The 16112-nt window shown below is 44.9% G+C and overlaps 1 protein-coding gene across 8 annotated transcripts; it reads left to right on the top strand.

Moving 5' to 3' along the window:
- Window positions 1-442: 442 nt before the first annotated feature.
- PEX5 (peroxisomal biogenesis factor 5) lies at window positions 443-15670 on the top strand (the record flags this gene model as incomplete). 8 transcript variants are annotated; one of them, XM_084255827.1, is made up of 16 exons in its annotated part: window positions 443-495; window positions 1060-1222; window positions 1546-1581; window positions 1845-1977; window positions 2165-2296; window positions 7405-7510; window positions 8021-8111; window positions 8511-8621; window positions 8904-8996; window positions 9350-9469; window positions 13286-13429; window positions 13644-13714; window positions 14121-14333; window positions 14653-14818; window positions 15136-15293; window positions 15469-15670. In XM_084255827.1, the coding sequence occupies 15 exons, from the start codon at window positions 1076-1078 to the stop codon at window positions 15668-15670; spliced, it is 1923 nt and encodes a 640-aa protein (XP_084111953.1). The 8 variants fall into 8 exon arrangements, with proteins under 8 accessions (XP_084111953.1, XP_084111948.1, XP_084111949.1 ...); XM_084255822.1 differs by lacking the exon at window positions 443-495 and having other exon boundaries at window positions 1076-1222; window positions 8532-8621; XM_084255823.1 differs by lacking the exon at window positions 443-495 and having other exon boundaries at window positions 1076-1222; window positions 9374-9469.
- Between the last annotated feature and the right edge of the window lie 442 nt (window positions 15671-16112).

Raw genomic sequence — 16112 nt, 5'->3', positions numbered from 1 at the left:
TAGGCGAGAAACTGAGGCCCAGGAAGGGCATAGAATCCCCTTGGGTCGCAACGCGCCCTCCGGGAAGAGGCGGGATGAGCTGAGCCCAAGATCTCGTACCCGTGGCTTTCCCCCAAATCTCAGGAAGAAATCTCTCCTCGCGCCATTCTTTGAGGTTTCCAAATAACAAATCCTAGCGTCCGCCATCCTTTAGAGCAGTCCCGGAGTCCACGCTCCAGGACTTCCCCTTTAAGACGGCTCTTCCCCTTTAATAAGATCGCAGCTCCTTCCGGCTCGCCGCGTCGCCGTCTTAAGGCCTCATCTTTTGAAACAGCTTCGCCAGGATACAACCGTAGCGAGGCGGTGCAGGCCCCTTTAAGCCGGAGCCCCGCCCCTGACTCCCGCCCCTCCCCTCCCTTTCCCCTCCCCCTCCCTTTCTCCTCCCCCCCTGGGCGATCCAGGTGCCCCGGCTGGTGGTGCGGCGCGGCGCGCGGCGGTGAGCACCAGGCTCCGGGGGCCCGGGGACACGACCCCAGGCTGCCCCCCTGCCCTTGCGGTGTCCTCGGGAGTCCCGGGGGCGGAGGAGAAGGGGTGGTCGGGAGCGCGGGAGACGGACCGGGACCGGCCGAGCGGGCTGGGCTCAGGTGACTTACGGAGAGGGAATGACCCCCGACGATGCACCCCGACGACGGGGCCGTGGGGTCTGGGCTTACGGCCTGGCGGCGGCCCCACTCCCCCTCGCTCGGCCCTCGCCCCGGTACTGCCCTTGCGGAATTGTTCACCATCGTCCCCAGGGGTCCAGGCCCTTCTGTGGGGTCGGCTGCCGGCCTGTCCCGCCACCCGAGACCGCAGTCGTGGAGGCCGCGGGAGGCCCAGGCCGAAAGTGGTCGCCTTTGCGCGGGTCGGGGGGCGGGGGGCGGCTTTGGAAACTGGGGGACGCGACAGGAGGGCGCCGGGCCCCTCGTGCGGTCCAGCAGAGGTGGAGGGTGTCCTGTGGCTAATTACCTGGGGCAGCAGGTACGGGCTGAGTTGTGGAAGGGTCTGGCTTCCGGACCTCAGTTTCAAACCTTTGCCCATCAGAGAGCTGGCGGTCACCATGGCAATGCGGGAGCTGGTGGAGGCGGAATGCGGGGGTGCCAATCCGCTCATGAAGCTGGCGGGGCACTTCACCCAGGACAAGGCCCTTCGACAGGAGGGGTTGAGGCCAGGCCTTTGGCCTCCAGGAACCCCAGCCTCGGAGGCGGTAAGTGTCCTCGAGGTGGAAAGCCTGGGGTGGAGGGTCCAGATGGACACTTTGGGATAACTGTCTTGTCATTGTTGCAAAAATAAAATGAGTGTTTACTTAATGAGTGTTTACTAAACATTATGCTAAGTACTGCACGTCTTTATGTAGATGAAGGGAACCATTTTATAGATGAAAAAACTAAGGCTCAGGGAAGTTTTGTGACTTGCCCAAGGTCATATGAATGGTAGAGCTGAAACTTTAACCCCTGTTTAACTGAGTTGCATTATCTATGGTCTTCCTCATTGAGCCAGATTGCCTGTCTTCTGTCTTTTCTGTATTAGGTCTCTAAGCCTTTGGGAGTCGCCTCTGAAGATGAGGTAAATATGCTAATGTATATTTCCATTGCATTTTCCTGTGACCCATTGTGTTTTTATTTTAAACTTGACTAACCCATATTTCAATTGTTGGACTTTCCCTACCAATGAGAGTTGCTCTAGCTGTTCAGATTGTTGTTTTAATATGTACTCTTTCAGTGCTTCCAAATCTGTAGTTTCTGTTTCCCCTGTAATTGACATTAGTATGCCCCTTCTAACGGGTCTTGTCTCTTGCTGAGTTCATTTTGCCATTTCTCTTCCGACAGTTGGTAGCCGAATTCCTCCAGGACCAGAATGCACCCCTTGTGTCCCGTGCCCCTCAGACCTTCAAAATGGATGATCTTTTGGCAGAGATGCAGGAGATTGAACAGTCAAACTTCCGCCAGGCACCCCAGAGAGGTGGGTCTGGTGGGAGTGGAGATCACTGTGTTCTGTATAGATAGGCCCGCATGGATGGTGCTGGCTTTGGGGAACTGAAAATCAGGTGAACACAAAGGAAACAGCTTTCATGTGCTCTCAGGGTACCTTAGGTGGGATGAATGAAATGTATTTCTTGTCTTTCATAGTTCTTTCTTTCTTTCTTAAGCCCCTGGTGTGGCAGACTTGGCTTTGTCTGAGAACTGGGCCCAGGAGTTTCTTGCAGCTGGTGATGCGGTGGATGTAACTCAGGATTATAATGAGACAGACTGGTCCCAAGAATTCATCTCTGAAGTTACAGGTGAGGCTTGTCATGGGGAAATTTAGAATGGTTCCTATGGGGCAGTCCCAGTTCTTTACTGTTCCTCCGCTACATCTTAGGATATGGAGTGATTTTAGCTGCTTATAACTTTTCATTTCTATAGGTCATGAACAGTCATGAACCTGATTTCCCTTAGGAGGTAATAGGGAATTGAAGTTTATATTAAACAGAGGACTGAGCTTGAATTGGAGAAGAGATTTTGGAATATCAGAGAGAGAGGCGAGAACATGAGAAGTTAGGTGTACTTTTTGTTTTGTAGAATTTAATCACTATAATTTGGTGGAGAGAATCCACAGATTGGCTTGAAGGCAGTGTTGATCAGGAAGAGAGAACTGTTCAGCCAGGCCCGTGGGATTCTGGCATTATGTCATCTTGAACAGAGATGGGGCCTTGGAGGTGCAGTTGTGAATTTCAGGGGCCTGAAGTATTAACCTTGGGGGCAAACACTGTACCCTGGTGATAATAATAAAAGTTAATAATAGCTAATGTTTAGTTACTGTGTTCCAGGTTTTGTGTTAAGAGTCTTAAATGCATTGTATGTTTAATCCCCAGATCGAGGTAGTAATTGTTTTTATCCCCAGTTTATAGATAAGAAAACTGAAGCTTGGAGGTTAAGTCACTTCTCCAAGGTGATACAGCTGTGTAAATGTTGAAGTTGGGGTCTCAGTGTGGGTTGGAAGGTTCCAGACCCTGTGGGCTTAGCCATGCACTTTACTAGCCAGGCCTGCAACTAAAACTTTGCAGCATCCCAGCCTAATTTTCCCTCTTTCAGCTCATTCTTGCTCACTGCACCCTGTGGGATTCAACTTTTACCCCTCAGCCTCTCTGATAAGGGGCTTGGAGAAAGGTATTCTCTTCAGTGCTCCTCTTCCTTTTTTCCTTTTTTTGGGCCCCTTTGTAGCAGTTGCTGCAAAAGGCATTGTTAAGACAATTGATTACTGCTTAATACAGGCTGTGAATTTGATAATAGTGTTGAATCAATATTAAAATTTCAGATTTTGATAATTGCTCTGGTTATGCAAGATTGTATATATATGTATATATATATATACACACAGACACACATACATATACATATATACACGTCTGTGTGGGTGGAGTGGGGAGAGAGAACCAACTTTCTTCCTAATTGCTTTCAAAGAGGATTGTTGCTAGTGTTTTTCCAATTTGAGAATATGGGAATAAGAAGAGATAAAAATTAAGGAAGTTACAAAAATTCTAGACTCTTATTGTGCTCATATCACATAGTTCCTGAATTTTCTTGACATGATTAAGGGAACTAATTGGTTTCTCATCCCATCATTTTTATTCTAAAAATTGGGCTTCCTCCTCTCACTGGAGAAAACCTGAAGTCCAACAGCAAAGACTCACTTTATATAATTAAAGGTACTGGTCTTTTATCATGACTCCCATCCTACCTGGAGTTTAAGGTTGAACAGTAGATGTTCTTGGTTTTATTAATAGTGGTGTTCTTAAACCCTGTGGTCGTCAAAGTAACATGAGATCGATATTCCTCCCTGTTTCATAGATAAGGCATCTGAGACTTGGAAAGGTTAAACACTTTGCCCAAAATCATTAACAGAGATGACATTCAGACTCATATCTGTCTGACTCTAGACTCCATACTTAGCACCATTACACTGTCACTGAAGATGATCTTTGTGGAATCACCTCGAATGAAAAATCTGAATTATAACAAAGACTCTCCATCAGAACAAGGCTCAATTTTCATACAAACCTTAGATTTAAATGCTGTCTCTTATCATGGAGAGGCTTCTGTTATAATGTGGGCCTCAGTCATTTTTGATAATTCAAAAAAAAAATCATTGCTTTATGAGCATTGGAGCATTGAGATTTGATGAGATTTTTGTTTTAGTTACCTGAATTGCTTGCAGCTTAGGGAAATCTTCCTTACCCTGAAAAATAACTTTAATAAAGTGTGTTTGACCTTATGTGTTAAATCCTTTTTGGAGTCTCTTTCTGCTTTTGTTTTGAACATCCTTTTGGAACTATGCCTGGAAAGCTGGGAATGAAAGTTGGACTGTTTGGAGTCTGCCTTCGTAAAACTGTTAGCCTGCAGGAGTATGTCGCTTTGTATGTAGTGAACTTTCAGTATTTATTGAATGAATGAGTAGAGATCTGGGAGAAAGACCTAAAGGGAATTGATTTTCTAGTAACTCATTTTTTTTTTTTATTAACCTCAGCATTTATGGCTGGTTTTATTGCTGATAGTGGTTACTGTGGATTAATAGAATTTAAGATGAGAGAAGTTTATATTCAAATCCTTATTATTTTATATCCTCATTGTTAGAATTCTAGAATCACGTTTAAAAGGAACTTAGAAGCTCAGTTTTTTTTTGTTGTTGTTGTAATGTTTTATTTGGAAATAATTCATGTTTCACTGGAAGTTGCAAAAAAAATACAGGCAGGTTCTGTGTGTTCTTCACCCCATCCCGCCCCCATCATTTTATAACAACATTTTGTGTGACCTTTTGTTATGTGTGATATGAGAATCAGAAATTGTCATTGGTGCAATCCAGAGAGCTTTCTAGATTTCACAGTTTTACAAATCCCCATTAGTGTGTGTATTTAGTTTTATGTTCATTTATCACATGTGTAGATTTGTGTAACTGTCACCACAGTCAAGGTAGAGATGGAATCTGCACCCCCTCACACCAACCCCAAATCTCCTGGGCTCAATCCTTGTCAGTCTTGCAGATTGCTCAGCTCTAAGGATAGAACTCATCATTCAGGGGATTTGAATTTAGACAGCCTTGGCTAACATGATGTGAGGCTCATGCAGTAATCATGAGGGAGAAACCTGGCTTCCATAGGAAGAGCAGCTGTCAGCAGAAGCTGAAGGTGATTGGCAATAGAGCTCCCCCGGTGACAGAGAAAGAGGCTGTGGAGTAAGGGACAGTAATCTCATTGTGATGTTTTCTACTTTTGGCATGGGTTTGCCATGAGCAGACAACAGTGATAGTGATGGCTAATATTTGTTACTATGTGTTTTCTATATGCATTATTTCATTTGTTCTCCATACTCTCCCCTGTGAGGTAGCTGTTATTATCTCTATTTTATAGATAAAGAAAGGGAAACATAGAGGTTTAAGTAACTTATCTGAAGATGGACAAAGAATAAGTGACGACTTGGGAATTGAATTCGGGTAGGCTGATTCTGGATCCATCACTGTGCTGTTTAGCAAACACAAACTTTCATGCATAAAGGTAGCAAGTTCTGAGTTTTTGACTCCTGAATCTGGGGTACATGTGCCTAGATGGAGTGAACGCACAGTGAGAAGCTACATGAGGCCAGTGTTCTGAATTGGGTATTTGGTATCTAAGTTGTTGGTTCTCAGTCTACTAATCTGCATGACCAGGATACCCCCTTCTGCAGACCTGAGTTGCTTCAATTTCTGAGGCATCCAAATAAATCTTATTTTCTGTAAGATTTTCTTAAGAAATATTGTGAAGGCCATGTGGTATTTTTGGTTATTTTATTTTGACTCCATTATCAGAATGGGGTCTCAGTGCCAGAAATTTCAGAATCTTGTGGTTAATATGGCCAAATACCAAATTAGAACTATTTGAGGATGACTTCTCTCACCTTTGAGGTTTTTTCTAATTATTTCATGTCTGTTTTGAAGTCCCAGGTGCTTTGTATTTTTTCTGTTGCTTCTTGTCCTTGAGAAGAGCATTTCTCAGTAATTCAAGGAGCACTTGTGGCCAGAATAGAGCTTTTACAAAAATACTCCAGTTGAGAGCAGGGAGTGAGGGAGAGTAAGGAGGAGGGAGTGCTCATTTTTCAACAGTCGGGTGAAGGGACTGGAGGCATTATACAGTCTATTTAAGTACTCAGCATCTCCTTATTAGGTCTCCATTCCTCAGCCAACAGCCTAGCTGGGGCAAAAGAGAAAGAGAAATGATGCCTGTAAGAACTGTGGGTGTAAGTATTGAGAGTCCATGATCAAAAAAAAAAAAATCATCAGCCACATCTTTTATTGTATTCATAATATATTACTTACAAATAGCTATATTCTAAGAGTCTTGGTGCTTTGTTCATTCAAATTTTAACAGTACTTTCTCATGTTGAGATTACTGTGTTGAAATTATTCAAAGTTTCAGGTAAATGGAATAGAAAGTTCTGCTATACATTGATAGTGAGGGGATAAGTCTGCCTTCTCAGTGTTAAAAGCAATGGCAGATCTTTACATTGGGGACAAAGACAGGGTCACAGTTTCAGTTTCTGGTTTGTAAGGATACGGATGCAAAGCCAGAAGGAGAGAACACTGCAGGCACATGCCTTCTCTGTGTTTACCCATTTTCTAGGACTCTGTTGAATAATCTGTCTCATTGCTTTTGTTTTTGGACTTCAGTGGAGGCAAAGTCCTTGGGGTTGAGAAACAGTTCAGCACTCTCATTCCATCTGTTGCCTTGATGTGTTTATTCTGATGTTGTTGCAGTGCCCTTTCCATCAGAGCTGCTAAAGCTATTACTAGAATTAGTCTTTTAAAAGTATGCCCTCAAAACTAATCAGAATTGATAGAAGTCAGCGTAGTGTAGTGTTTATTTGTGGGGAGTAGGGGCCTGAGTGAGCCTCCCAGGGAACTGTGCCCTAGCGTTCCTCCTCTTGGATCCTCTTAGTAGGTGTGGAGAGGTGAAATATGAGGCTCCTTATGTTGAGATGCTGTGAACTCTGTAGGTAGAGAACAGACCAGAGGTTTGATTAAGAACCAGGATTCCTTAGCTCTTTACCAGTCCCAAGCAGTTTCTTCCAGGAGGAAGGAGGGCCTAGTGCCTGCCTTTTTCCTTTTTTTTTTTTTTTTTTACTGAGGTATCATGTTCTTCAAGCAAAGGGTTTCGTTCTTAATCCATTTCCAAGTCTCCTTACTGAGCAATGCTCAGTAAATTTCTGCTCTAGGCCCCTTGGAAGTGGGAGCGGGTTGAAAACTTAGATGAGGGTCTGAGGGGTCCAGCAGGATTTTGTCTGCTTTGGCTTATTTCACAGGACCAGTTGGCGTGTGTACTGTCCCTTCCCCTTGTTCCCCTATGAACCCCCTGTGACTTCCCACCTCTGCTCCTTGCAGATCCTTTGTCTGTGTCCCCTGCCCGCTGGGCTGAGGAATATCTAGAACAGTCAGAGGAGAAACTGTGGCTGGGAGAGCCTGAGGGAACAACCACCACTGACCGTTGGTGAGTCTAGCTTCTTCCTGCGAGAATGATCCCAGTGAAGGGAGTATTGGGCACGTCCCTGCCTCCCACCTTCTCCAGGCTTCCACATCCTCACACTGCCTGGCAGCGCCCTCATTTTCTGCATTGAAGTTTTTACTTGTATTATTACCTCTATGAATTTATGTCTTGGATATAATCAAATCAAGAATTTTAACTGTCCTACCAAGAGTTCGTAATTTTACCTTAAGTACCCTGTTCCCTTTTATATTTGGAGCCTGAAACTATCTATTCCTTCTCTGCAAAGATATGTTTGGGAAAGGGAGAAGGAAAAGGAGGTAGCTAGCACCTTGTCACTCCTACCCAGTGTCCCTTAAGTAAATTAGAATTTGTACGCCCTTATGAAGAGAGTGAGGAAGTGTCATCCTCACTTACCCCCACAGGAATTGTAATTGCCATGGGCCAGGAGTGGGGAGTTGCCTGGGAGGTGGTGGCAGATTAGCCTGTAAAGTGTGCGGCCCCTCCCTGTTCCAGGTATGATGAGTATCACCCTGAGGAGGACCTGCAGCACACGGCCAGCGACTTTGTGGCCAAGGTGGATGACCCCAAACTGGCTAACTCAGAGGTGAGCCACATCCCACTGCTGCTTTGCCCAGCAGAGCTGGTCCTGGAAATCAAGTCTTGCTTCTTTTATCCCAGTTTACTTTGAGAAGAAGGAGATGAGATCCCAGGTCTGCTCCTTCCTGTCTGGAGAACAGAGACTTAGGACCTGCCTCTTCCTGCCAACGTTCTTTCCCTCATTTCCTTGTCTGTTCACCCTTTCTCCTTTCTGTGCCTTCTCAAATCTTTCAAGCCAGAGATCCCTTTCATTTTGCTCTCTACTTTTTCCAGGGTCATAGTGTATCTTGTCTGCAGCTAGAGATGGTCAGGGGAAGGGGCAGGTGCAGGCACTCCTCAGGCTTGGTTGAGAGTGCACCCCTGGAAGTCCTCTCCCAAGCGGCCTATGTGTGTCTCTGTGCCCCAGTTCCTGAAATTCGTGCGGCAGATTGGCGAGGGGCAGGTGTCCCTGGATTCCGGTGCAGGGTCTGGCCGAGCTCAGGCAGAACAGTGGGCAGCAGAGTTTATACAGCAGCAGGTAGGACATTGTCACCTCCTAGCCCTACTTCAGAGGTGCTGGTGCCCCAGGTCTTGGGTTTCAGTGTCAGTGGTTTCAGATGGGGAAGGGATTTTATTGACAACTTGTCTTGGTAGCATCTAGGTCCTGATTGGGTGGGAAAGAGATTCTGAGGTTGTTCTTCTCAGAAGGTCCAGGTTGGACTAAATACTCACAAGAGTATTTAGTAATACTAAAGAGTAAATACTCACTATTTAGATGGTAGGAAGTTGGTGGTGGTGTAACCATCCTTCTTTGTCACAGGGTACATCAGAAGCCTGGGTTGACCAGTTCACAAGACCAGCAAACACATCTGCTCTTGATGTGGAGTTTGAACAGGCCAAGTCAGCTCTAGAGGTGAGGGCAGCTGGTGCAGGAGGGCTGCCCAAGAGAAAGCACTGTCAAGAGAATGGGCCTATCAACATCAAAGATATGAGCGTTCAAACAGTGTTTCTGGGTCACCTGTGTCAGAACTGTTGGGTGGGCTGGATGCCTGTCAGAAATGCAGATTCCTGGGCATCACCTCAGACTGTTGAATGAATCTGGTGGGTAGGATCTCGGAATCTGCATTTTAACAACTCTTCAGATAATTCTTAAATACTTTGAAATTTAAGAATTGCTGCCTTCGGGAATCCATCCTAGTGTTGCTGAGGGTGGGTGGGGTGGTAGTCATGATGGATCTCCTTCTACCTGCCTTCCCTTCCTTACAGTCTGATGTCGATTTCTGGGACAAGTTGCAGGCAGAGTTGGAGGAGATGGCCAAACGGGATGCCGAGGCTCACCCCTGGCTTTCTGACTATGATGACATCACATCTGCTTCCTATGATAAGGTAGGAACTGGGTTTTTAGGTTGCAGGGTTTCCTTATCTGTGTTTTAATACTGAATTTGAAGGGTGTCCATTTTTAAGTAATTTTTTTTCTTGAGCTTCTTTTCATGAAGGGAAGTCTGAATCATCCCCTTACCCCTGCTCTCCTGGCCATTGAGTGTGCGCTTTATTCTTGGCATGGGAAAGTTGATAACAGACCACCCTGAACAAATAACGATAGTGCAGTGATACAACACTTAGGATAGAGCTTTGCAGATGGTGTGTTCAGGAGCTCTGCTTTGGAGGTTGATCGAGAACATTTTGAGAAGATGAATTCCTTCAATAGAGAGTGCTAGGTGGTAATCTATCTCTCTGCCTCCACACCTTAACATCTATTTGCCTTTTAACTTGTCAATTTATTTTAAATTCTAATCTCTGCCTGGAGGCACTAACCCTTTGCCCCAATTTAGTGTGTTTTTAGAGGATTATATTGAGTAACTTAAATGTTAGGAAAATTGCCCCACAGTCATTGGTGAAAGATGATAGAATTTTGCATATTGCATATACCTATTGATTGAGAAGTGTATGTTATTTCAGGGGTAACATGGTGGAAAAAATCTGTAGGTTTTAGGGTGATGTGGTTAATAATGGAACTCTCCTGAGTCGAAACATAAAGGGGAAAGGAGAGAATTAGATAATTGTTTGGTTTGGAAAAAGACAAAACAGGACTGGGGAGGTGTGTTGCAATGTCTTTTTCTAAGCTCAGATCGAGTTGGAAAGAATTCTGGGACTAAGTCCAGCAGGGCCTGTGAGGTAAAGCAGAATGCTGGAGATATATCTTGATACAAGGGAACTGTACAAAGATAGGAAGAATGAAGTTCAAGATAACTTTAAATAAAAGACTGGGATTTGAAAGCCAAGTACTAGGAAAATGCTTTTGTTCATTATTTTGGCCTGTTTCCTGAGACCTATCCTGTGATATAATAGAAAAGAGAGTTTATGAGCTTATTTCTTGGGACAGTGCCCTATGTTTTGGCATCATAAGTTTTTTCTTTGGAATTCTAATAAAGGGGAATTGAAAAAAATCCCTGGGATAATTTGTATTAATAATTATTAATAATTAATTTGAGTTTATTTGTATTAACAATTTGACAAGTTGTACAGGCCCAGTCAATGACAAGTTGACAAACTTATAAACAAGTTACAAATTTTAGGTAGAATTTCCATGCTTTTGAGAAGTATAGACACAGCACTAATTTCATCTGAGCTGTATTTCCTCTTAACATTTTTTGCTCCCATATTAATGACATGGCTAGGTGAGATGAAAATTTTGATTCAAGCTTAAAAATATAATTGTTTTTAGATTCCTGAACTCTTTGAAATCATTGCTACCTTAGGATGTTGTGAACTTAGTATTAGAACTGTTTGTATTAATATTCCACAAAAATGTGCTGTACTTTGTTACTCATTGGTGATGAACAATTTAAATTTTATCTGGCTTTGTGCTAATTAATATTGAATTAGCTCTCAGTAGTAATTTTTTTTCAAATGTGGCTCTGACTGTGTCAGGTAAATTCATGAATGTACCTTTTTTTTTTTTTTTTTTTTTTTTTTGTGGGACCCTCACTGGTGGCCGGGGATCGAACTGGTGCTGCAGAGGCTGCAGGCAGCCTCGCAACCCAGCGCTCAACCGCTGCGCCACCAGGGGAAGCCCATGAATGTACCATTTTTTATTGATTGCCCTTAAATGTTCAAGATAACACCTATAGCTGAAGCAGCTATTGTATATTGTTGGCAAAAGGAGAAGTTTCTGTGATGTGACAGACTCATAGAAGTGACCCTATACCTACAATATGGACCTCTCAGATTTTGGAATAGACCAGACAGTAGAGCTGACCTGATGGTTAACTGGGGAGACCCCAGGCATTCCTTGGGTGTTGCAGGTTTCTCTGGAGTACTCTTTTTTCCATCTACACAGATCTTTTAATTTTGAAACTGTCTTTCTGTTAGCAATTAGTGGAACCCCAAGATGCATAGGGGGCATGAATGAGAGGATGCTTAGCCTGCCTGTGGCTGCCAGGTCATGGCACTGTCACATTGTCTTCTGAGGATCTTGTCTGTTTAGGATAAGTACTTTCTGCTTTTTGTCAGGCTTTGGTGAATATTCCTAGCTGATGTTCTCAGTAACTCTGAGAGGAAGGAATTACTTTCATTCGGAAATTGTGTCTTAGATGACAGTCATGTTTCCTACAGGTGGCTTAACACGTGGATTGCTGATGGACATAGTTGAGGTTGAATGCAGAAGGGTTTATTTTGTTGAACTCCGGCTGTCCACATTGGGGCTTGGCAATCTGGCCTGACATCTGTTTTATGTGTCCGTGAGCTGAGAACAGTTTTAACATTTTAAATGGGTTTAAAAGGAAAAAGGTAATATTTTGTGATGTGAAAATTATCTAAGATTCAAATTTCAGTGTCCATAAATAGTTTTATTGGAACACAGCTGTGCTTATTTGTTGATAGATGGTCCACAGCTGCTTTCTCATTAGGTAGAGCTGAGTAGATGTGACAAAATATTTATTAGAGAAATGTCCCATGAATATAATCTACTCTTAATGTGGACGTACTTTTTATGTGTTTAGCCCAAAGCCATTTCCTATAATGTCTGGTTTCCTAAAAACCTCCATTGTAATAACTTCATTTCTGTCAACTACAGTTTGCATCTGGTAGCTTTTGATGGTTTGGAACTTTGCTGATAGATTTAAGTGCTTCTAGTTCTTTAGCACTTTCCTAATAATGAAGGGCTTCCTTCATATCTTTATCATGTACAGTTTCATTCTAATTTGTTCCCAACTCCATTTAAAGGGATTCTGCCTGGTATTTTGCATCCTGTTTTCATTCTGGTATATTGTTTTGGGATGAAAACCATTTACTCCTCAAAAAAGAGCGTTTTATTTGCTTTTTTCAACACACACAGCTTACTGGTGACTGCCATTGTACCACATGACCTCACTGCCTTACATGAAATACTGGTTGTTCATGAAAGCTTCATACATAACATCATGCTTCTAACCTCAAATGATACCTTCTCAGCTAGAGGAGACTAGTGTCTTTTTGAAGCATTTTGGGATCTAACTTTTATTTACTATCAGATACAGATTAAAAATCAGGGGGGGGTGCAATTGCATGGGGAATATAACCAAAATGAAAATGCATACATTGTGCAAAGATGAAAAAAGATGTAAGAATTATGTAAAATAAAATATTTAAATTAAAAAAAAGAATGAAATTGATAAATAATTCAACTGCTTGGAACACCTGTATCCAGTTAGGATGTGTAATGACTCCAGGAGTGGGGTGAGAGTTGAATTTGCAAGGCAGGGCCTCTGACTCCAAAATCCATTTTCATGTACTTTATCACACTGTTGGGGGTAATGAGAAATGCCCTTTGAATAGCCAAGGAATACTTATTGCATTACTATAAGAAGATCCAGTTAGAAATGTCTCTTGTCCAGTGATGAGACGTCAAGGGAGTGGAAATACAGGCCTATAAAGACTTCTTAAATTATAGCTTAATAAATCAAACTTATTCCCAACATTGCTCAGTTTGGAGGCTTGCCTAGCTTTCCAGTTACTATGAAAGGAGACAGTAGTATAAATGCGATACCAAGTGATGTTAGCCATAGTCATAGGTGCTGTCCTTTTCAATATGAAAATTTGCCACATTTTTGGAGGTGTTAACTTCTTTTCTTCCTTTGTTTTGGTTGTCGTCACCCATTCCTGCTGCCCTGACTATGGTGGTGCTCTCTTAGTTGGGTTCTCACTGGCTTCTCTTCTTGTTAGGGGTACCAGTTTGAGGAGGAGAACCCTCTGCGTGACCACCCCCAGCCTTTTGAGGAAGGGCTGCAGCGACTTCAGGAAGGTGACCTGCCGAATGCTGTGTTGCTGTTCGAGGCAGCTGTGCAGCAGGATCCCAAGCACATGGAAGTGAGGGACTCAGCATTCTGACTTCAGAGTAGAGACCACTTCCTCCAGTTTTGAGGGAGATCCCAGAGAGGAGTACAGATGCAGTAGAGCCTGGGTGATGGCTTGGGGTGGGGATGCAGGGATGAGAGTGAGATGGTGGGGTGGGGGTGGAATCCAGAGGATGGGAGGATGGAAAGGTGAATAAGGGGTGATGGAATCATCAACTTCTCTTTAGGCTTGGCAGTATCTGGGTACCACACAGGCAGAGAATGAACAAGAACTCTTAGCCATCAGCGCGCTGCGGAAGTAAGTACACTGTAGGAAGGGAGGTGGTGCCTCATGCTACAGAGTCTTCAGATAATAGGAGTCCAGACCCAGGTCCTTTTCTTCTTTCTGGCTGCTCATGAGACTCTTCTCATGATGAAACTCTCAGGTTTGGAGTGAATTTGAGCTGGTTCCATTCCTTCATCAGCTTTTGATATTATTTATTTATGGGTCCCTGGCTGGTTCCTTGGCTGTTAAAACTTTCCCCTTGTCAGATCTGTAACTTACTTTATCCACTCACATGTCGAAGATTCTTCTAAGTCTTATCCTGACTGTATTGGCAGGTGAGGCCAGGTGACTGCATTCTGAAGCTTGGCTCAGCTCCCAGGGTACCAGTGGGTGCCGTTGTTACTGCAGATACCATCTCTGCCTGTCTCTGTCCAAACAGGTGTCTGGAGCTAAAGCCAGATAACCTGACAGCACTGATGGCGCTGGCTGTAAGCTTCACCAACGAGTCCCTGCAGCGACAGGCCTGTGAGACCCTGCGAGACTGGCTGCGCTACACACCTGCCTATGCCCATCTGGTGGTGCCTGGTGAAGAAGGGGCCGGTGGGGCAGGGCTGGGCCCCAGCAAGCGCATCCTGGGATCTCTGTTGTCGGAGTAAGTGTGAGGGCTTCCTGGACGACAGCGGGAACCTGAAGCCCAGCAATAAGACCCTGATTTGGGAAGTTTGGATAGATGGAGGATCTAAGAGTGGGGTGGGAGACCCAGAATGGACTTGAAGGAGGTTGGCATTCTATCGTGCAGTGTGGATGGAATAGAAAAAACAGGTTTCTGAATTAGAGTTTGGAAGTAGGAGGGTTGGCTGGTGGATTGAGCCTTGGGAATATGATTGACTAAATAATTACTTGGAGGGGTAGGTAATATACCTATATTACTTACCTATATTATCTTCCCACCTCCTCTTTTGCTTGTCCAGCTCCCTATTTCTTGAAGTGAAAGAACTCTTCTTGGCAGCTGTGCGCCTGGACCCCACGTCCATTGACCCAGATGTGCAGTGTGGTCTGGGAGTCCTTTTCAACCTGAGTGGGGAGTATGACAAGGCGGTGGACTGCTTCACGGCTGCCCTCAGTGTTCGTCCCAACGTGAGCCTCTGGAGGAGTGGGAATGGGGCACGACTTTTCTCAGAATGGCGCGTGGGGACCTTTGGAATCAGGGGACATTTCATTCCAGGGCTCCATGTGCTGGTGGCTGTGGGAGGAGTGGGGGGGGGGCACAGGCCATCTGGACATAGGGGAGTGTGCAGGGGTGAGAGCCATGACATCGTGGCCGCGCTGTGAGCTGTTGAGAAAGGAAGGGGATGGAAACCATCAGCCAAATAGTGGTGAACCTGGGGCAGAAATGGGCAGAATTTGATATGAGTCTGGCTTATGATTCTCATTCTTCTCCACCCCTATCCCAGGATTATTTGCTGTGGAATAAGCTAGGGGCCACCTTGGCCAATGGAAACCAGAGTGAAGAAGCAGTAGCTGCGTACCGTCGGGCCCTCGAACTGCAGCCTGGCTACATACGGTCCCGCTACAACCTGGGCATCAGCTGCATCAACCTGGGGGCTCACCGGTGAGAGGACCTACTGGATAATGAGTGAATGAGCTTTCCCTGCTTCGCCCTCTTCCTCATTCTCTGATCCTGTTACTTTTCTAACTAGCCTCCACTTTCTTTCTCAGGCCAACTAACTGACCAGCCTCCTTCCATTGGTGTTTGGCTCATTGGCTTTCATTTCTCTTTCCTACAGGGAGGCTGTGGAACACTTTTTGGAAGCCTTGAACATGCAGAGGAAAAGCCGGGGTCCTCGGGGTGAAGGGGGCGCCATGTCAGAGAACATCTGGAGTACCCTGCGTTTGGCATTGTCTATGTTAGGCCAGAGCGATGCCTATGGGGCAGCTGATTCCCGAGATCTGTCCACCCTCCTGTCTATGTTTGGCCTGCCCCAGTGACAGTGGGATGGGCTGCCCTGTGAGTGTCTGCCTGGAGGGGTCCCCGCTCTGGATGTGACTCCCTCTCCCCAAATGGGCCTACCAAGGGGGTGGGCTGATGATCACAAGCGGTACGGCCTCTCAGGAGCGGCCTCAATGTAGGGGTGGGTAGTCTCTTCTAGTTCCTGCATAATTGTGGGAAAACGAGCTGCGGTGTCTTGAGTCCCTTGGTGATTCAAGGGCTGTGCATCCAGCTACAGATCTCTCTGCTCATCGTGCCCTTTCTTGGTGCTGCTTTTTGGGTAGGACCCAAAGATATAGGGTGACTGTTGTCATCAGCTGCCATTTCTGAGAGGGTCCACCACATTTGTAATGTCTGTCCCTTCTCCACTTGTACTGGGAGTTGATAATTGCATGGCTTCCTTGGGCAGCTGTGCGTTGGGGGTTCCTCTACCATGCACCT

This window comes from Talpa europaea, assembly GCF_964194135.1.
Source record: "Talpa europaea genome assembly, chromosome: 15".
Taxonomy (NCBI): domain Eukaryota; kingdom Metazoa; phylum Chordata; class Mammalia; order Eulipotyphla; family Talpidae; genus Talpa; species Talpa europaea.
The sequence above is the reverse complement of the archived record's forward strand: the minus strand, read 5'-3'. Positions and strand labels throughout refer to the sequence as shown.